This window comes from Melanostigma gelatinosum, assembly GCF_949748355.1.
Source record: "Melanostigma gelatinosum genome assembly, chromosome: 24".
NCBI lineage: Eukaryota > Metazoa > Chordata > Actinopteri > Perciformes > Zoarcidae > Melanostigma > Melanostigma gelatinosum.
Window position 1 is genome coordinate 3,788,586 of NC_136657.1, and position 21,068 is coordinate 3,809,653.

At 49.7% G+C, this 21,068-nt stretch overlaps 1 protein-coding gene across 3 annotated transcripts in view; it reads left to right on the forward strand.

Annotated features, from left to right (window-relative positions):
* The first annotated feature begins 703 nt into the window (after window positions 1-703).
* nrp2a (neuropilin 2a) overlaps window positions 704-21,068 on the forward strand; it is a 49,164-nt gene continuing 28,799 nt past the window's right edge. For all 3 annotated transcript variants that reach the window (XM_079296431.1, XM_079296432.1, XM_079296433.1), the window contains exons 1-3: window positions 704-1,538; window positions 9,441-9,618; window positions 16,197-16,378. In XM_079296431.1, the coding sequence (XP_079152557.1) occupies window positions 1,463-1,538; window positions 9,441-9,618; window positions 16,197-16,378 (436 nt within the window). In that variant the 5' untranslated portion in view covers window positions 704-1,462. The remainder of the gene's footprint in view (window positions 1,539-9,440; window positions 9,619-16,196; window positions 16,379-21,068) is intronic.

The following is a 21,068-nucleotide window of genomic DNA, read 5'->3' on the forward strand; positions in this document are numbered from 1 at the left end:
CCGCTCCAAATAAAGATGCCAGAGAGGCTGCATACTGTACCTCGCTGCACAGCCAGGCCTCAGCCAGGCCCTTACATTACACGGTAACACAAGCCAGAGGCAGGGCGCATGGGCTGGACGCCGGAGAGAGGCCCTTCTCAGCAGATTATTTTGGGCTCACTAGCTGTGTCATTATACGGCCTCCCGCTCTGTATTTAGGCCTGCTGATTGCGGGGCAGAGATTGGGGCAGGGCTGAGGCGGTGGTCTCCCTCCGTTGAGTTGAGGGCTCTGACATTGGCTGCAGGGCGTTTGATGTGTTTGGTGGTGAGAGGCGGCCTTGTGCCATGTTTGCTGCGCTGCCACCCCTTACCCCAGTGAGACACTCCTCCCTGCTTCTCTCTCTCTTTCTCTCTCAGTCTTGGGGTTTTCTCTCCCTCCTCTCCCCCCTCATGTGTTCCTTTTGAAGGCAGCCTCAGGAGAAGCTCTGCATCCTGGTTTACCATTACATGTCTTATCTGTGGAAGAGCTCATATCTGTGGGATCTTCTGAAAGAGAGAGGGGGGCACGTGCCCCCCCCCCCCTTCTCCCTCCCTCCCTCTCCCACTCTCCCCCACCCTCCCCCCCCCCAATGATCAGCGACCTACGGGAGGGGGCGGAGCCGAGGCGCCGTGACTGTAACGCGATAGCTGCTCGGCTCAAAAGCGCGATCACTCCAGCACACACACACACACACACTCACTACGCACGCCTCCCAGACGCGTCCACAGGACACACGCCGGTCCCGGTGTCAGGCTATACGGAGCTGCTACCAGAAAGAAGCAAGACACACAGGAGAGACGAGCGGTGCCGCAGGAGGTTGCACGGTCTCTTTGTTTTTTGGAGAGCAAAAGCGCAACACCTTTTTCTGATGCCTTATTCTGTGAGCATTAAAAAAAAGCAGCTACTGACACTCGGACTCATGCTTCATTGAGAGCTGCGACTGTGGACTTGCTATACGACCAAGCCTCTACAGGAGGACCGACCCTCGTGTGCGCAAAATACGCGGGGACGCATAGAGGGTTGATACGGGGGACTGAGAGGCTCTCAGTCGGAACTTGACGCACCCTGGAGCCGCTGTCTCTGGAGCGCAGCTATCGCCCGAAGCCTCCCTGCTGCGGAGCGCACGCCGTATTGATCAAGGAGTTTGTTTGTTTGTTCACTATATTTGTGGATGAGGTTGAGTGGCATCGCTCCACTAAATGGACAGACTTAAAAGGCAAATATAATTCCATCAATGACATGTAGTTGGCACACAATTCCCTCCATCAATGGTTTGATAAACGCCGTGGGATTATTCCTGAAGTGGTCTCGGTTTGAGTGCTGCCAGCGGTTTCTGGTCCTACAGGGGTGTGGATTTTTTTTGGAGGAGCAGCAGCATTTATCTTGTTCGAGGTGGAAACGTGATCAACTTAAAGCTCGCCGCGAGTTTCTGCATCATCCAAGATGGATTTTGAGTCATCGCTGATTGGATTTTTAATTGCAATGTGTCATCTGGCATTGAGAGTCAGAGGCCAAGATGGTGAGTTTTGGTCACTTCTTTCGTTTTGACGCACGCGTGGTCTGTCTCCACCAAAACACGCCAAAAGGAAAACAAATAACATTGTAAATCACAGTCTAAACGCGACATTTGGTTTCATCTGCTGGATTTATACGTTACTGTTTGTTTATCTATGTATTTTTCAGGAGATCCCCATCATGTATTTCACATTATTTCAATAATAGCCTGCATGGTAACGGCATTGTGCACCAATAACCCATAAATATGGGGGTAAGGGTTACACATATATATATATATATGTATTTTGTGTGTGTGTGTAAACCAAGATTACTTTTAAATTAAAGTCTGACTAATTCAGCCCCGTGCCAGGCCAGCTGTTACACGTTTAAAACTAAAGAACATGAAATATTTAGAGGATCGGAAACAGTTATCTGTCCCAGCTCGTAGGGGAGCTGCTCACTGGACTGTGAATGAGCTGATTATATGCAAATATCACGTTGTTTACCCCGAGTTTCCCCCTTGTTTTTCTGCGATTTAATTATTCATCAAGGGAAATAAACAAACTTGTGCCTGATTAAAGTGATTTCTCACATCCGGATGAGAACAGGTTTTTAGGCGTAGGCTGCACTATCACCTGCTGCTTTGTGAATTCGCCGGTGTCCAAGAAACCGTGCGTAAAAGCTACACTGTCATCGTCGGATTTCACTAATAAGACTGTAATTATCACCATTACAATCATGATCTTCATCAGCCACCACAAGTCCCCCTCCTTCATTATCTCGTCCTTGCTCCTCGGGGTTGTCTGTGCAGGGTGAAGTCAGGGTTGCGGGGGCTGGGCGCCCGGCAGCTCCAGGCGGGGGGCGCACCGTCACCTCCTCCGTGCGCTCTCAGCAATCAAATAACAATAAGCAGGGAGATGGTAGTGCAGGGTGAGCCGCCCTGCAGCTGCTGGGGATTCAGAGCCTTGCTTTAAGGCACTTAAACAGGGATAATTCTTTCTGTAACGCGCGGAAACGGCACTGAGAGTGAGCGACGCTCAAGTCTGAAACAGCGCCAAATGTATTTCGAAGCCTCATTAAATGTGGATTTAACACCAGGGAGCACAGTACTCCAACTGGTGTCAGGATCCCATCATCGCAATCATGACTTTTTGCTTCATTATGTCACCAGAAATGTGCGCGGTGGTGGTGGGGAACGGTTGTACGTCGGGGGCCACCACACAGAGAAGTGACGCCACCGGTGGGGATGACACATGGCCTTTAGCTCACGCGCTAAGCTGCTTTTCCTCTCTGTGTCACAGTTTATATTTATAGAATGTGGATGCGCGTTTTCGCACAAAGGAAAGTAAATATAATGTTTCAGCATGTTGTGTGTGCTCCATCATGCTTATTCACTTGGTTTAATTCACAACAGTGTAATCTTTTCCTATAATAATACAATGAGCGTTAAGAATAAGATGTGTGGTATCCGTCTGCTCTGGAGCTCTGTTCCCTTCACGTGGGCTCTTCCTCTTGTTTAGGCTACTTGTTGTAAATAGGACAGTCAGCCCAGCCGTCCCTCTCAATGTCGGTGCGTGTTTGTGTTTCATGGCTGCCTGTGCACCCCTTGATCAGAGACAGATGTGGGCCTCTTGGCAGCCATCAGGCAAGCAAGAAGCTAGTCCCCCTCCCTCCCTCCCTCCCTCCCGCCCTCAACTCTCTCTCTCTTTCCCCTGCCAAGACACTGCACCACATGTCCCTGCCTCTATGCTCCCCTCAAGAGCCACATTACACACAGATGCCAGAGGAAAGAGAGACTGAAAGGGGAACAGAACGGAGACAGAACGCGGAGGTTCAGAGAGGAGGAGGAGGGTGCAGCCGAGGCAGAGAGAGAGAGAGAGAGACGTGAGGGGACAGAGAGACAGCGATTGCAGAGAAGAATGGAAGCGAAGCTAAGGCACAGAGAATCCACCGGGTCCTAATGTGAGGAAACAGAAGGCAACAAGGAGGAGGAGGACTTTGGGGGGAGGTGGCTTGTGCATCAGAGGAAAAGGGCGACATCAAAGCGTGCAGGGGTCAGCAGTTAAAAGGGCACTGGATTTAGAGGGAACACATCGGTTCATGAAGCGACACTTGTCTGGTGTGACACGGCTTATGTGGTTAGAATCGAGCATTTAAAAAACTGTTACTCAATGGAATTCAAGCGCATTGGCATGACAACAAAGGTTCCTGCTTTTGATGATCGACTCCATCTGGTTTGAGATGGAGTAGCCAGTAGCAAAAACTTCCCCTTAAAAAATACAATGTTGCCGAACAAAAATGATGCGCGCCCGAGGCGTAAACCCAGTCTGAAAGCTCGATGGCCCATGAGAGATGTTTGGTGCTTGGACATTTCCAGCTGTGGCCTGCTGTTCCCTGCTGCTTCCCCTTGTGGCACGAAAAAAAGGTCCCTTTTTTGCTGCAATCGTCATACCCGAAGCAGAAGGACTTCCGATCCACTTGTACTGTAATCACAATAGTTTGACTCAGTGACACGCGCATCAATTACTCCCTACCACAAGCATTAATATTCAGGCCATTAAGCATCTCATTTGCATGTTTATTGAGTGGGCTGCTGTGCATCCGCTCCACCTAAATCGACTTCCTCCAGAGTTGGATTTCTATTCATTGAATCATTTCTTTTCCAAATGTTAGGTCCAGGCTGAATGGACTTTGTCGTTTTTGATCTTCTCTGTTGGTCTTTCTTTAAACGGTTCTCTATTTGTTTTGCGGCTTCGACCTCCCCCGCCCCCCTCTCCTCTGCAACCACGCCGTTCAATTCTTTGCATTTCTCTGTGTTTTAATCTGGCCCCAGTCTCAGAGGCATCGGCTGCGAAAAACAAGGTCACCTATTAGCATTCACAGCCAAAGACCGACCGAGCGGCCCGTTCAATACCAGTCAGGTATGAGAGTCGCAGGCTCACGCTAAGCTCTGGAGCAGCCTGCCGCACTTGGGGTGAAATTAAAAACAAGACCCCCATAAATAAAACAGAGCCGGGTCTTTCACTATGCCGCATTAGCCGCAGAGGGGAGGGGGAGGTGGTGGTCTTAACGGGTGCTCAGGGACGGGTTTAGATGGGAGCTGGAGGAGGGTTGGCATTGTCAAGAGGCAAAGCGTTTTAAATTCACTGCAATTCACGAGCGGGGGTTAAAGAGGAGAGGGTAGCACGAGGAAAGAGTGAAGAGTGTGAATTAAAAGGAACTGCTTTTGTGAGAACTGCAATTCTCCCCAGAAAGGCTTTATCTCAGCGGTCAGTTCCACTGAAAGGTAACATTCTGTAAGGTGGAGGGGGGGAGGGGGAGGGGGGGGGGGGTATAGAGGGGGGCAACACCAAGACTATTGCAGCAGAGCTCAATTCTCCACAGCTCCCCCCCCCCCCGTCGCTGGTGTCGGCTCAACCGTTTCCACTCTTTAGGCAGCTTCGGCTGTGCAGGTTCGAGACAAAAGAGGAAGAAAGAAGAGAGACATGATACTGTTGTCAGTCAGTCAGGTAGCGTTCAGGATTAGGCCCACACCACTACACCCCCCCCCCCCCCCCCCCCCCCCCCCCTGCACCAGCAACCATCTGTTCACGCGATTGATCCATTGGACCATTGATCACCACGGCCAGCGCTGTGCATTGAGCTGATTAGCACTTATCCTGTTAGGGAGGAGGAGGAGAAAGAGAGAAAGGAAAGGAGACAGAGAGGGAGGGAGGGAAGGAGGATTTGGGGGATATTTGCAGCCTTTCATGCTTTAAAGACATGGAACACTGTTAAACAAAAAGCTTTTGTCTGGGCTGATTGTTGTTTGGGCAATTTTCATGTGTTCTGGCAGATAACTGTCTGCGGAAAATGTCGAATCCATCAACAAACTTCAACACGCAACGTCGTTGAATGAAGTCTTTTTAAAGTGGACATTTTCTTGTGAGTAAGTAGTAAAACTTGTACACTTTTAGCTCATAAGCAAGGACACAATGTCCACATAATGCACAGCAGCTCGTACCACGGCCTCTATTCCCCAGAGCACCGCCATGCCACCGCCGCATAAAGGTGTCAGAGCTCAGGGCGACAAAAGTGAATCTCCCTCCCTCGCCCTCCCTCCTCATCCTCCTCTCCCTCCCTCCTCATCCTCCTCTCCCTCTGCTTGGGTCCAGTCTAGTGTGGAATGGGTGAGATTAAAAGCAGTCAGAGAGACAACCCCTGCTCTTGACTGAATGGATGAGTGCGGCCCACTCTCCCCTCTCATTCCCTCACTCTGGGCGATAGCACTTTTTAATTAAGGTGGGTGGGGGGGGGGCACTAGGAATGATGGAGGGATTTATCAGCGCCTCTCTCCTCACACTCGCAGCTTATCCCAGAGCATGACGCCATACTTCTCCCGATAAGGCGGATAATAGAAATGAGAGCACACACACACACACACACACACACACACACACGAGCTAAGACATGCAGACATATGCACATTTTCCCAGATAATGAAGATAAAGGCACTCGCAGCTCGTACAAAGACGTCTTCTGGGTTTGACTTGATCTGGAGTGACTAGAAAATGTGCATGCACAGATCCCACTTAACATTCACTTCATTGACAGAATCTGCGTTGCAAACAAACGATGTGGCTGCATGTAAGACACACACACACACACATTCGTAATATTCTTTTGCATTTCAATTTCATCCAGAATAATGATGAAAAACACACGTTTGCAAATACACGCTCACTCTTCATACAGTGCACACACACATAGTGCTGACATTGTTCTCATGTAGCCCAATAGAAGTTTGGTCCCCGCATGGTAGAAACATATGAGGGGCTTGTGAGCGTACGTGTGTGTGTGTGTGTGTGTGTGTGTGTAGACAGATTGGCCCCTCTAGTAGAAGAGACAGTGTAATTCATGAAGCCCGCTGGCAGCTCCTGAGTGCTTCCTCTGTGTTACTCATCCAACACCACAAGTTCTGTTCTCACCAAGACATTCTGCTTAGCGATGAAACACACACACACACACTCACACACATGTCGTGTATACATATCCAACTAATTACCGCGGACATCCAAGCAATTAGGGAAAAATACACACATCTGCCGTCAGAAAATCTTCTCATTCATTTAGATCAGATATATTGCTGCTGCATCCCCATCATATTTTATTTTTCTTAGTAGAAGCAGCAAACAAACACCCACCAACCCACACACACACACACACATGTTGCCAGTGCTAGTGTGTGTGTGTGTGTGTGTGTGAGAGAGAGCTGACTGACAGAGGTTTCCCAGTGGGGTCAGTGTCTACAGGGAGCTGCTGGATAGCAGGCATGTCTTAATGAGGCTCGTCAGGCTCTCTGCACACACACACATGCACACACACACACACACACACACACACACACACACACACACACACACACACACACACACACACACACACACACACACTCTCCCTCTCTTCACTCACTCACTGCATCCTTCTATCTCTTCCTCACCCTCTGTATTCCTCCTTTCTCATCACCTTTTGTCGCCTCCCTCCCTTCCTCACTCTCTGCCTGTCACCCGTCCTCTCTCCTCCTCACTCTTCCCACCTAGGTCCTCGCACCCGCCCGTCGTACATCAACCCCACCCACCGCCTTCACCCTCGTCCCCGTCCGATCAATCTTCCCCCTTCTTCCTCAATCCGTCTTTTATCCATCGCCTCACTGCCTCTCCTCCTCGTTCCAATCCCTCTCTCCCTTTCATCCTCTCCTTCGCCTCTTCCATTTTCCTTCCCCCCACACCCCACACTTCAACCCTCTCGCCTCCACCCCAGTTCATCCGTCCCGGAGGCCATTGAATGGGCAGCTCAGGGGGAAAAAAAGAGTTGAGGCTGCAGGATTCCCCCCAAACGGCTTAATCTGCCACGGCTCTGGGTGCTGATAGCCTCCTGCACACCGTTCCCTCCATAGGCTTCCCAACAATGACTGTGTGTCTGCACAGCTGCAGCAGATGAAGAGATGTCTGTCTGTGTGTGTGTGTGTGTGTGTGTGTATGTCTCTGTCGTTCTTTGCCATACCAGCTATCTTTTTGAAATGTTCCAGTTTGCTGTTTTCCCCACCTGTGCCGGCCCCTGTGATTGACAGGCCCTCTGTATGTATTTAGATGTGTGCGTGCGTGGGAGGCCGTTTGAACACGGAGCTTTGGCTGTGTGTGTGTGTGTGTGTAAAAGCGTGGGTGTGTGTTTCAGCGTACATGCGTGTGTATCTGCGTGCATGCTCGTGGGCGGCTGGAGTCGCGCACGAAAATCACCGGCAGCTGTGTGCGCCTGGTGTGTGTGAGCGTGGGCAGCGCTCCTCTCCAGCAACAAAGTGAGGAAGCCATCGCCGCTCTGTCAAATGTCAGAGAATCTTAAGTGTGGCTTTTAAGCACAATAGGCAGTGGAAATGTCAACACTTGAAGGGTCTATTACACTTCAAGCCTTTGGTGCTGTGTGTGTGTGTTTTTTTCCTTCTCCTTTCTTTCTTTTCCGCTTCCTTTATTGATGCTTTCACAGAAATTTGAAAGAAACAGGCAGGAATATCAACCCATTTCTCTCAAGAACGCATCTCAGCGGCTGAGTGGTTAAACCCACCATTTGGCGGTGCATTGTTAATGACAGCATCCCATTATTTAATTTTTATTTAATTTTTATTGTATTCTTTAACATTTTTTATTCACTCTGTGTAGATAATTTATTGACCCTAGGGTCACATTGTGTTTTTTATGCTTTTAAATGTCTGCTCTGTTAAGCACTTTGTGATAGTACTGTCTGTGAAAAGCGCTATATAAATAAAATTCATTCATTCATTCATAAGCTTCAGTTTCTTGCCTGATATAGCCGCTCTCCTTCCTCTGGATGTTGTTTTCCTTATTTGGCCGACGCACGCCAGCCACAATATTAAGAAAACATTTGTGGCTTTGAGTTCAATATCACAAAGTTCATTACATTTCGAGATCCCCCCCCCCCCCAGCATCAACCACCCCCCTGCTGTTGTCATGGAGAACACGTTGCTCCTTTTTCTCCGTAGAGAATAATAATGCCTGCAAATCTATTGCAATGCAAGAGTAATAAAGGAGCCATTGTGCACAACGTCGCGCCTGTGTGTGTGTGTGTGTGTGTACATGCAGAATACATGTTTCTTTTGTATGTGCATGTGAGTTTATGTGTTTAGCGTGTTTATGGGCGATAACGCGGAGCGCGGAGCGCGAGAGCTGCTTAGCTGTCAGGGCGTGAGCAGAGAATAGGGCCCTTTGTTGCCGCGCGAGCTTCTCATTACAGAGTCGGGGTGACCCCCCCCCCCAGAACCCCGCGAGACAGGCCGTCTGCGTGTCACTTCCTGTCGAAGCCTGCCGAGCGATGCCATTGGCAGGCTATTGTTCCTGGGAGCGCGTGATAGGATCGGGGAATGTGTCCTAATGTTTGCAGATTGGCTTGCCGGAGCAACAATTACACTTGGTGAACACTCCCGACGGGGGAACGAGAGAGAGATAAGAGCCTGGCTGTGGAAGAGGGTGAAAAAAGGCTCTGTGTGTTTCTCTCCATGTGTGAGAGTGAGTGCACTGCCCAACAAATGCAGCATTGATGATCTTTTATTGTTTTAATCGCTTACCCATGTGGTCCCACTCGCATTGACAACGCACAATGGAGAAGTTTTTCCAATTTCCTCCAAACTGACGGCCTAAATTGCTTCCTTTGTTTTACTGCGCATTTGTTGCGCGTCGCATCTTCACGCAGAGAAACGAGATCAATCACAGAGCGTCCTCTGAGCCGCTGTCATTTACCGGGGATTTATTTTGGCGTGACGCCGGCCTGCCGTGCAAACGGCAGATGTAGGAATGTATGTTTAGAACAGAAATGTACTCAGTTCACTGAATTGATCAATCACTAACTGTACCCCGCCCTTGCGTCTCTCTCACAGCGCCAGAGTGCGGAGGCGTCTTCGATGCCAGCGAGGCCGGTTACATCACCTCCCCCGGTTATCCTCTGGAGTACCCGCCTCACCAGAACTGTCACTGGATCATCACGGCGCCGGAGCCGTCGCAGCGCATCGTCCTCAACTTCAACCCACACTTTGAGATCGAGAGGCTGGACTGCAAGTAAGAACGGGAGGGGGGGGCAGAGATGGAGTCATATCTGAAACAAATAAGTCTTGGTGTCTAATTATTCTGGATGATTTGTGTTGCCATTTTTGATAAGTATGCTGCAAAGGCATTTGCATCTCAAATAAGCAATTTCGTGTTAAAGCACCTTTTTTATTGTTATTCACTGCCGGCGGTTTGGCTCGAACCCAAGTCATTGAAACATTTTCCACATTTTGACCACAACAGGTCAGTTGCAAAGGAAATTTTAATTGTCGGTACAAGCTTTCTGCAAAACACAGATCGTTAAGTGGACTGTGGTCTTTCTTTGTTCTGGGGGGGGGGGGGGGGGGGTGTTATTTATGGAGAGAATGGCGAGCACACAAGCTCTTTTCAGCACCGTCCCCTTTTCACATTCACGCCATCGCACACATCGTGTCCTGGATGCGGCCCAGTGCACTTTTGTTGTTGGCCCTTTTGAAGGCTTCTTTGGAGCGACTTCTGCCTTAAATTCCTTGCTCAAGGGCACATCAGCTGCACGTTACCTCAGTTCAGAGGGCAGAACACAAATGTCCCTCGTCTCGGGCTTTCCACATCTCATCCGCATGACGGTGAACGCAGACGAGCAAAGCGGCTCGCAATTAAGGCTGCCTGGAAAGAATGATTCAAAATGTCCCAATAATGAGTCCATGTGTTTCTTCCGCTGGCTAAACTGATGATGTAATACGTTTTATTCTTCTCATTTTCCTTTAACAACCTATTCGATTGGATCAGGGTTATCTTGTCTCAGCGTGGGGGCAGATGGAGTGCAAAGGCAGACCAGATTGGATGAAAGAAAAGTATTGTGTTGAGGTTTGTGAATAAACGGGGAAGAAGAAGAGAATGAAGCCCAGCTGTTTGTCTGGATATGACTGCGTTGGTCAGCTTCCTTTCTCAGAGAGACGAATAATCCAAATCATGTGGTCTTCTATTGTCTTTGACCTCAGAGGACCCTCACGATCTCCGCTGTTTAATCCACGTTTATACAACAGAGTGAGGGAGAATGTTGCACAATTCACCCACCTCGAGACTTCCTCATTGTCTGCTTAAAGTGAACACAGGCCAGATGTATCAGTGCAGTCATGGCCGTGTATTTCCTCCAGCCCTCCTTTCCCTCTGCAAATTGAAGAATTAATAATCCTGCAAGGGTGTTTTTTTATTTATCTATTTTGCATTGTTCGCTGACAAAGCAATTTGCCGTGTCGCGTCGCAGCGAGGCTGGCCAAAGGATATTTTGACGTCTCGGGCTTTGTGTCTCCGGGTGTCTGTCGCCTTTGTCAAAGGCAGAAATGTTGCATGATTATCTCCCCGGCAGTGTGTTTCTCGGTAATACCGCCTTTACGCCGGCGTCACAGTGTCAACACACACTGGACTCCGGCTCAGCTGTTGATAAGCAGTGTGTCAAGCAGTTTCTCACAGCCCGAGGCGAGCAGGGCAGTAGGAGGCAGAGGGAGGAGGAAAGGAAACTGAAATTGCCTCCTCGTTTCTCCTCTCCGCCGAAGCTTTTACTGGGATGAGTTTTTTACTTCTTTTTACACTCGCCTGGAGGGACTGAGGCCTTTGCCTGCCCTCTGACACACACACTCCCACTCAACCTCCCTTCATCCTGTATGCATGAGTGTGAACATGTGTGTGTGAGAGGGGAGTCAGTGAGCGTGGGCGGGGGGAAAAAGGCGTCTCCGAATGAGTAACTCTGCAAGCATGTAAGCGAGTATTAGTTTGTCGGACTCGCTGCTCCGGACAAAAAAAGGACAAAAAAAATAAATATATGCACGATAACATGGTCATAGAGATGGTAAATGGACACATGTTTTCAGTGGATACGCTTAGGAACACATGCACGTACGCACTTAAGCATGCAACCTGTCATACCCCCCCCTTTGGGCACTTTAATTAAGCCCTTATAAAACTGAGAAAAGTGCTTGGTCAGCACAGGCAAGGGGTCTGAACTCTGGCTAATATCCCTGGCCAACTGGTGATTTCCCCTCAGTGGGTTCAAACAGTCGGTACTCTGACGATGCGGCGTAGCCGAACCGCGGCTCCACTGCAGCAATCAAATCCGCAGCCCGATGCAGGCGCTCCGTGTCTGAGGTGGCACTTTAATTCAGGATTTCATTTCAGGGGGAGCCCGGCCGCGTGCCAAATAGCTCTTACCTCCAGGTTGCCAGCCGATTGATGTGAACTAAATGTAATAAAGGCTAGATGAAATATCAGGCCCATATCTCTAATGCAATCTGCCATCGCCGAGCCCCAGGATGCTGCCCAGTGATATACCAGCTGAACGATTCTCCCGCCAGCCCTCTTTCTTTCCCTTCATCTGCCTCCCGTTCTTGATCTCTTTTCCTCCCTTTTGTTCCTCCATTCTCCCCCTCACCTCCAGCCTGAGGAGGAGGTGTTTTGATTTGTACACACTCGAATCAAACATTGAAACAGAATCCCGTCGTATGCACGCACGCACGCACGCGCCATCAAACTGCAGTCATTCCAGAAGATCCATTTCTTCCACCTTTGTGGTTTTTATTTTCTCACTTATTTATTTGGTTATTTGTTGTTGACTGCAGCCCGAGGTGGGAAGATTCGATGACACAACTTTACAACTTTACACACACACACACAGCTGTAAATCCCTTTGGCCCGTGAGATGAAGCAACAACTCTCCCGTGTGCATGATATCACCCTTATTACTGATACCCAAAGGGGGCGCAGAGAGGTGTGGGATCAATGTCTGTGTTCCGCTTGTAATGGCAAATCGATAGATGATCACCAATGGCCCGGGGCAGAGGGAGACGTGGATGAAGACGAGCAGGAAGGTGGTGGTTGAGGATGAAAGGAGAGACAGATGAGCTGCCAGACGTCACGGCTGAAGGGAGTTGTTCAGGCTCTGATCCGTCAATATCTGGCACTTGGCCGGCGTTTAGGACAAGATCATGGTCATCAGCGTCCAGCGGTCACGACTGTTGCAGTTGTCAGCTCAATGATGATTCAATGTAAAAAAGAAGAAACAGCCCTTTCAAATGCTTGAGTCAGCCAAGTGGACTGGCAGATCTAAATTCTGTCGGGGTGAATTGCAACGATCTCAATTGCTAATAACGCGTTGATAGAGGATTTAACATGCATCCAGCAGGGTCACGACTTCAGCTCAGACAGCAGTTAGAGTCTGATGTTTCAGATCGATGCCGCTCTAGAAGGTCCGGGGCCGAGCCCAGACTGCCTGCGGTCAGCGGTTTGGCCTCAGCCTTGTGTAAGTATGACTCTGTGATGGACAGGAGAAGGGGGGGGGGTGAGGAAGAGAGGAGTGCCATTTGTTTTGGGGGCTAGATTGAAGATGGCAGGCCCCGTGGATCTGCAGGGATTTCACTCGCAGCATCTAGTTAATATTTCAGAGGCACTTATGGTTTATTAGAGTCCCGATTGAGGGCGGGAGGAGTGTGTGTGTGTGTGTGTGTGTGTGTGTGTGTGTGTGTGTGTGTGTGTGTGTGTGTGTGTGTGTGTGTGTGTGTGTAAAAGCTTGTGTGTCTACTGTACACCCTCCGCCTTACTTACTTTCTGCTTCTGTATCCATCACCGAGAGGGAGACGAAAGAAGCGACAGACGTTTCTTCATTGTTTACCGGATTGGGATCTTGTGCTCCGAGAGTGGAAAACACACACACACACACACACTCTCACACACACACACACTCTCACACGCACACAATGGAGCAGAGAGGGACATCATTTCTACTGAAGGCCTCAAGTGTGTGAGCGCAGCCAAGTTTGGTTTGCTGATGTTCGCGAGCAGCTGTTGCTCTTTTATGGGCACAAACTAAATAAGTCCCGCGCCCCGCGGCCAAATGACGTGTACATCTTTTGTGTCATTTCGACGCTCCCGCTGAACGCTTTGTGCGTTTGTGTCGGCGTTTCGATGACACTAAATGAAACACAAGCCCGTCATGTTGCAGCCAGAGCTCCTTTGCTGATTTCACAAAGATAAAGAGTTATAAACGAGTGTTCAGCAGCAGAGAGAGTGACCGCTAGCCTAGACCCGTAAATAAACAAACGTACAGCAGTATACATACTGCAGGTGTGTTTCTCTGTGGTGAGGTGCCAATGCCTGCCGGGGACGTCCCTAGTCTCCGACAAACAGCAAAGGTGCGAAAGGCAATTAGTTTTTCCGGCGGAGTGATATATGAGAGCAGAGGAAGAGAAGACATGTCTGGACTGGTGCAGAATGACTGGCCCTTAAGGGTTTTTAGTTTCCTCAACCCCTCTCCCTCTGCTCCAGCTATTCTCCATGGGCAATGTGAGGGAGGTCAGACAGAAAGCAGGGAACAGAGGGTGTCAGACATAGGTGGGGGTGTGGATCACGTGGTCTGCGTGTGTGCAAATAATTCATGTGTGTGTGTGTGTGTCATGGAATGCGTGGAAGTGTGTGTTTTCGAGAGAGGCAGACAGCGGGCTCTCACGCGTCAGGCCCTCATGCATGTATTCATCAGAGCCCGGGGAGAGGCTGAGCGAACAGGTCAATAATCACATCTGAGGAACACTCACTCACTGACGCTAATCCACGACAGGAGAGAGAGAGAGGGAGAGAGACCCACTCCAAAATCAATTAAAACCTAATTAGGCTCTCAGCTCTTTTATCCTCGGCGTTGGCCATACGACGCTGGAGTGTGTCCGTGCGTACGTGTCCGTCTATCTGCATGCGTGCGTTTGTTGCCACATGTTTGAGTGTGTGTTTCCCCCCCCCCCCAAAGCATGTGTCAGTTACAGCCCGAAGCAGGCGCACTTAGGGAGAGCGGCGGTGGTCTCACCGTGGGCGCTCGCAGCTAAAGCCGTTACGATCGCCTCTGTAATGCAGGATTACAACCAAGACGCGTGTAAGAGAATTGGACAACGGCTTCTGTGCTCACATGGCACAAAGTGCTCTGCAGGCCCACGTTCTTGCAGATTTGCTTCAGCCCCCCGACTGTCGCAGACTTTAACTGCTGGTGGGACGCGGGAGCTTGTCTGCGATGGCGGCGCAAAACACGCGGCTCGCTTTGCAGAGAGGAATGACAGCTGTCTTTGAATAATTCACATGTGCTCTTCCGTGCTGGTGCACAGATATAATGTGAATTGGTGAAAGAGCACTCCAGCATTTTAGTGTTGCACTTCCGTAGAGTTGGGGGGCCTCCAGAGAGAGAGAGAAAGAACAGCCATCATCTCGACAGCAGAGGCAGATGGATCCGGACTTTAAGTCAAACCTGATGGATCCTGCAATTCCCAGAATCCAACTTAATACCAGCATTCATTGAACCCTGCATCTCTGATAACGCCCCCCCCCCCCCCCCCCCCCCCCCACATCAAAGACGCCATCACAGTAATTCGTGAGACAGCAGCGGCCCTGTTGTCTTTTTGGAGGCTTTGTCAAATGATCTAATTGAGACGAGTGTGTGTTTGCATTCGAGTATGATGGGAGGGCGTCCTCCGTGTAGCTGCAGGGCTCCTGTGGCGATGCAGTTAGTTACGCTGGGAATCACAATATGGGGGGGGGGGGGGTGAAGAGACACTTGGTAGCCCTGTAGAGGGAGAGAGAACCAGGAATGACTGTTATGAAGACCAAAATTACAGGGGAATTTGTCACCGCTATATCTGACCCGGCAGCAGTGTCGTGTTGTGCATATTCTGTCTGTGACTGTGCTGCTGGATGTTTCTAATAATGTGATAGGAATGACACACAGGGCTATGAGCTCATTCTGGATCAGCCAGGTGGACTCTCTCTCTCTCTCTCTCTCTCTCTCTCTCTCTCTCTCTCTCTCTCTCTCTCTCTCGCTCTGTTTTCATCTCATAAAAACACACACACACACACACACTCACTGACCTGACAGTTAAGAATTTGCTTTTATCGTTCAGGATTGGCTAGACAAAGGTTATAATGAGCTGAGAGCTAAAAAGCGAGGCCTCTTGACATTTATTTATCCCAATTCCTCTCTCCCAACCCTCATCTCACCTCCCCCCCCCCCGTGCTGCTAATGTCCTCACCTTTCCTCTCTCCAAGCCCTCGCCTCTTTACTTTTTCATAAGCTCCTCCGTCTATTTTTACGCCTCTTATCAATGAATCCGTCCAGCTGTCCATTTGCCTTCATCTTCGCCCTCAGATTGTACGCTCGGTTCCAAACACAGCCCCCCCCCCCCCCCCGTCTTGTTTTCTGTGATTTGGGGAGCAACAACGGGCTGTAAGAGCTACATTTATTGAGAGGAAAGAGCACAAGGATGGCGGAGAAGCTTTGACTGAGAGCCAAGCCTGTGGCAGATATATTTACGTGTGTCTTGATGTTGTGTTCCTAAATGCTTTTCTTGGACACTGTATTCTGTCCTGAGGCTGAACTCTAATGGGAACACCTGTCTGTTTTTTATTAGCTTAGCTTGTTGCATAACCCCATCACTATCCATCTGTGTTTATCCACCCTCCATGCTCTCCTTTTATCTCTTTACCTCTCTTAAGTCTCTTCCTGCTGCGTTAAGATCAATGTCAACTCAAGACTGTTTTCTTTTAAAGCAACAGGAAATAATCTCTTTCTTTTGTTCCGCCGTCAGGTATGACTTCATCGAGATCCGCGATGGGACTTCGGAAAATGCTGATGTTCTGGGTCGGCACTGCAGCAACATCGCCCCGGCGCCAATCATCTCGTCGGGATCCTCCCTCCAGATCCGGTTTGTGTCGGACTACGCCCACCAGGGAGCGGGCTTCTCGCTGCGCTACGAGATCTTCAAAACGGGCGAGTGACCTGAAGCACGATCGGTAGTTTAGAAGAAGACGCGTGCGCGATCGGTTCGTCGAAGTTTGGCTTTGTCATTCTATCAAAAGTGCAAGATGAGTTATTTAGAATACAAAGGGATAGTAGCTCATTCAGTTGGCTTATCTTTAAGATGAAATCAGCTGCTCTGTGTTTCCAGTGTTGGCCAGGGTCCACTGCTCACTGCATGTATTTATCTCAGCGCCTACAATTACTCAAAGGCCTTTGTGGGAAACATGAGTTTCGACTTTTCCACGAACCAAACATTAGGCTCCGCTGTGCATTAATACTTAAGTTAATGATTTTGTCGCATGTTAATGGCCCGAAACCTGTGATCATTCATCCCCAACACTCTTACAATCATTAACAGCAGCAGAGGCAGCCCTGCACATAAACACAAGTTAAGAGAGAGGAGCGGGGGGGAAAAGTACTTTCAAGCCGCCTGAAAGCATGCGAGGAATGCTGGCTTAATTGGATCCGCTTCTTCTGGAGATGAGGGGGGGGGGGGGGGGTGATGGAGAGAGCTCCAAGGCAACTTGGAGTTGGACTTGAGGTTAAAGGTTTATGGGAAGAGGCGGTGGCGAGGAGATTGATGGGGATGAGTGTGTGCCGAAATGGAATTTTCTCGAGGTCGTCGAAGTGCACGAGGTGAAGCGCACAATGAAGGTGAGATTGCAGCGGCAAGTGTATTTGTATTTGCTGGTGGTGGTGTGTGTGTAGTAGGAGAGGCGAAATGGTCAGGTAGCCTTGAGGCAGCTGCACGATTTATGCTCAAGCGAGTTACCAGCTGATATTTAGATATTTAGGACTCGAAATGCATCTTGATTGATGAACAAGTAATTAAACGAGTGTTTCAATGAACAGCCATTGAAGAAAAGTAACAGTCGGGGTTTATGGAGCACGAAAAAAACGAGCGTTCATCCTCCAGAGAGAGCTCTGAGTTGTCACCTTTAAGAAATATCTCCGTCAAATGATTGTGACCCAGATTTGACTGTTCAGCTGCGTTACCAAGGCCACCAGCAAGACCCCCCAACGATTGCATCTGTATCACACAAACACACACACACACTGGTGGATGGGGGATGCGGTTGCCATGAATTTAACAAGATCCTGGTATAAATTCAGGGGGCATGAGAGATTGTGTCACTGCTCGATGCGCATGTGGGTGGTTCCACTCTGCTCGTTGTGTGAGATTCTGTCCGTCTGTATGTATGTGGAGGCGGAATTATAGATGCACATGTGTGTGTGTGTGTGAGAGAGAGACAAACATAGACAGGGGGGGGGGAATGTGAGTCAGAGCGTGATTGAGGCCATGTGTTAATTACGGCGTTTCCAGCGCCTGCACTCTCTCTCATCATAGCTGTTTGTGTCACCGCGGCGGGCCGGGGCCACGAGTCTCCACTAAACACGGTTTACAACTTCTGACGATGAGCTTATTCCACCAGAGTGGGAGTAACTGCGCCACCGTTACTTTTACCCTCGTCAATGGATTTTAGCTGCGTTGCCGTGTACCTGTAATTACCGAGCAGCTTTCGGAAGACTTTTACTGACGTGTGAGCTGATGTGACTGTACTTTGGCTCGTGTCGAAGCAGCCAAAGTGTGAGGCAAATCCGAGATTGCACATGTTTTTTGGTACAGTGTGCGGTGGGTTCTGTGTTTGTGTGTTTTTAAAGGGTGCGACCGAGCAGAGATAGAAATCTCAGCCCGCAGCTGGGGGACGTGTTCGGCTTCCTTCCTGTATTTAACAGACAGTAGGCTGACCCCACCATACTGTGTCTAGAAGTCAGACAGTGTGTGTCTGAGAGAGAGAGAGAGAGAGAGAGAGCGGCATATCTTGGCCTGTCTTCCGTACTGTGAACTAATGATACTGTGGCTTGTTTTTGTTCTGTTCATTCAACCCTATTACATAAGCGGTGACTGTAACAACTCCAGGGGGTTTTGAATTGGACAAGCAATCTGTTTGTGTCAACATGTGTGTATGTGCGTCAGTGTGTGTGTGTGTGTGTGTGTGTGTGTGAGTGTGTGTGTAATGGGGTACAGTACAGAGAAATCAAATTATTTCCAGCGAGGAGGAGCAAGAGTCGACCTTTGACTCGACTTCCATCCTGACACCCTTCAGTGCACCTCCTCAGGGGAGCCGGGGTGAAACAACATCCACCCAGGCACCCACCTGCCCACACACACACACACACATGCATACACACACATACAGTACACGTATGCCTTAATCCTGCCATAGCTACAGTTCAAGGCCACGCCTCCCCTCCTCCCTATTATTGTTGTGGCCTACTTTGCTCCTACCCATGCGTGCTTAACCCTTTATTCAGCCCAGACTACCACCCCCCCGCTCCACGCCCCATCCATCCCTCATGTGCTGCTGACGCTGTTACCACGGCTACAGGGGGAAGACTTGCCAGGAAAGCCCCCTTTTCCCCAGTTCCCCAAAACCCACCACTGGCGCGGCGGGGGCAGATAACATCGCAGCCAATCCCGAGTTAAGGCGGGGGGGGGGGGGGGCGAAATCACCCCGGGGCGTTGGGTCTCCTCCGTGACCGCTGTCGAGGCATCTGCGGGGTCACGGCGGGAGCGCAGCCGTAGGCGGGACCCCCAACCAAGTGCCAGTCACAACAGTGGCCCCGTGTGTATTTCTGATGCTGCGGCATTGATTGGCGTTGATTGGCTGTTACATGGCTAACCGCCACGTGGTGTTTATTCCTGAAACACAAGTAATTAACGAGCACAGGTCAATTAAATCCACGAGGGAATAACGTGGATGAGCGCGAAGAGTGTTGAAAACTGATCAGAGATGAAGAGAATGAAATATTCAGGCTCGATCCGCAAACGAATGAGGAAACGCTTTGATCACAAACAGCAGGAGGCTTTTTGCTGTTTTCGCGCGGAAGATTTTTTTTAACTTGTGCATTCCATTACACATAACAGAGGCATCCGTGTGACTTAGGAGGAGCATTCCTTCCGATGTAAAGCTGCTTCAGACTGATGTCTCTCTGGGCCGGGGTGAGACATGAGAGTTAAAAGTGAATGAACAGAGACGCGGCGTGTCGCTGCTGAGAAGACAGGGAATGGAGGAGAGGAGGAGGAGGAGGAGGAGGAGGAAGGAAGGGGGTTGCCCTGACACAACATGTGGAGCTGCTACCACATCAAGCACTCATGTGCAAGAGTCGAGTGGTTTTTCTACCCAGCAACTCGCCCTCTCGCCCCCTTGCGTCACACTCACGTCAAAACCCCAAATATGTGAACGCACTCACGCACACAAGCGATGGCGCGTGGCGGCACCGAGTGTGTGAAGCGACTACTTTGTGTGTGTGTGTGTGTGTGTGTCTAAAACTCATAAGAGCGGTGTGTTTGCAGGCGATGGAGTCAAGCTGTGCTCAGATTGAAGTTTTTATTGGCAGCGGGACTCCAAACCGCTGCACCGTGACCCAGTAAGAAACAAGGCCAGTGTGTTACTGGGTCTGACGCTTGCTGCGAAGCCACCACACACGCTGTCAGACACACACACACACACACACACACACAGACGCTCATACAGAGGGACAAACATGCCAGCTGCAAAAGATGAAAGCCATGCGAGGAGCTTCATAAAAGGACGTCATGAATTCATGACGTGCATGTTTCACTCATACACAGAGAGGAGAGATCAGTGGTTGAGAGTTTGGGGAGATATCTTACCGTCACATGTCAACATGCCGAGTTCTATGTGTGTGTGTGTGTGTGTGTAGGCATCCAGGCTACGAGCGCGAAGGCAGATGATCCGCGGTTGTGTTTTTGATGCTGCAGAGCGTGTGGGAGTCGACACACAAGAGGTTGAGTGCCGCTTTTAACATGTGTGGGCAGATCTGGAGCATCTTCAGCCTGACATACGCTCATGCGTGCAAAACGGATCGATCGGCAGACGGGTACACAGGCGTCGTAGATACAATCGATGGTTCGAGGAAGACATGTGAGACAATTGGCATGAATGTAGAATTTAGGAAAAAGCAGACAAAAAGAAACTGTTGGAGAACAGAAAAAAAGAAAGTGAGAGAGATATTGTAGAGGCAGTCTCCTTTGTTTCCCCCCATCTCTCTTAGGCGTGATTGGGGTCAGCTCTCTACCATTAACCAAGTGCAGACAGGGAGGGCCAGTCGACCCCTCAGCTTTTCTAGGGCTGCCTGATAATAAGGACTGGTGCCTTGGAGGAATGCAGCTGTTGACATGTCTGCACTCCTTTTAAACGCTGCTTTTATGAATATTTATCTGCTTATCAAAGGCAGCCTGGCACTTCTCTGAGACAATGCAGCGCTGCCGGATGCAACCCCACTTTCCCAGTTTTGAAATCCACCAGAAGCTTCTCCCCCGAGTCTCTTCAACCTGGCCTCCCTCTCTGCTTTTCGCACGCACTCAACGATGGGAAAGTACAAGAGCAGACTCTTTTCCTTGTGCTAGTTATACGCTTGCCAGTTGTGAGCGTCTTGGAGTTTTTGCCCTCTATCAGTTGCAATTTTAACTGGAGAGAAGTTTGGAAAACGATGCAAGCGTGCTTATAATTAGCCAGAAGAAGAGCAGCGATTTCAGTGGCATCAGTTGGTTGGGAAAGGACACAACCGCAGGCATTTCTGACATGCAGCCAAACAAAGGCCGAATGAGAATCCGGCAGTCTCTATAGCAACA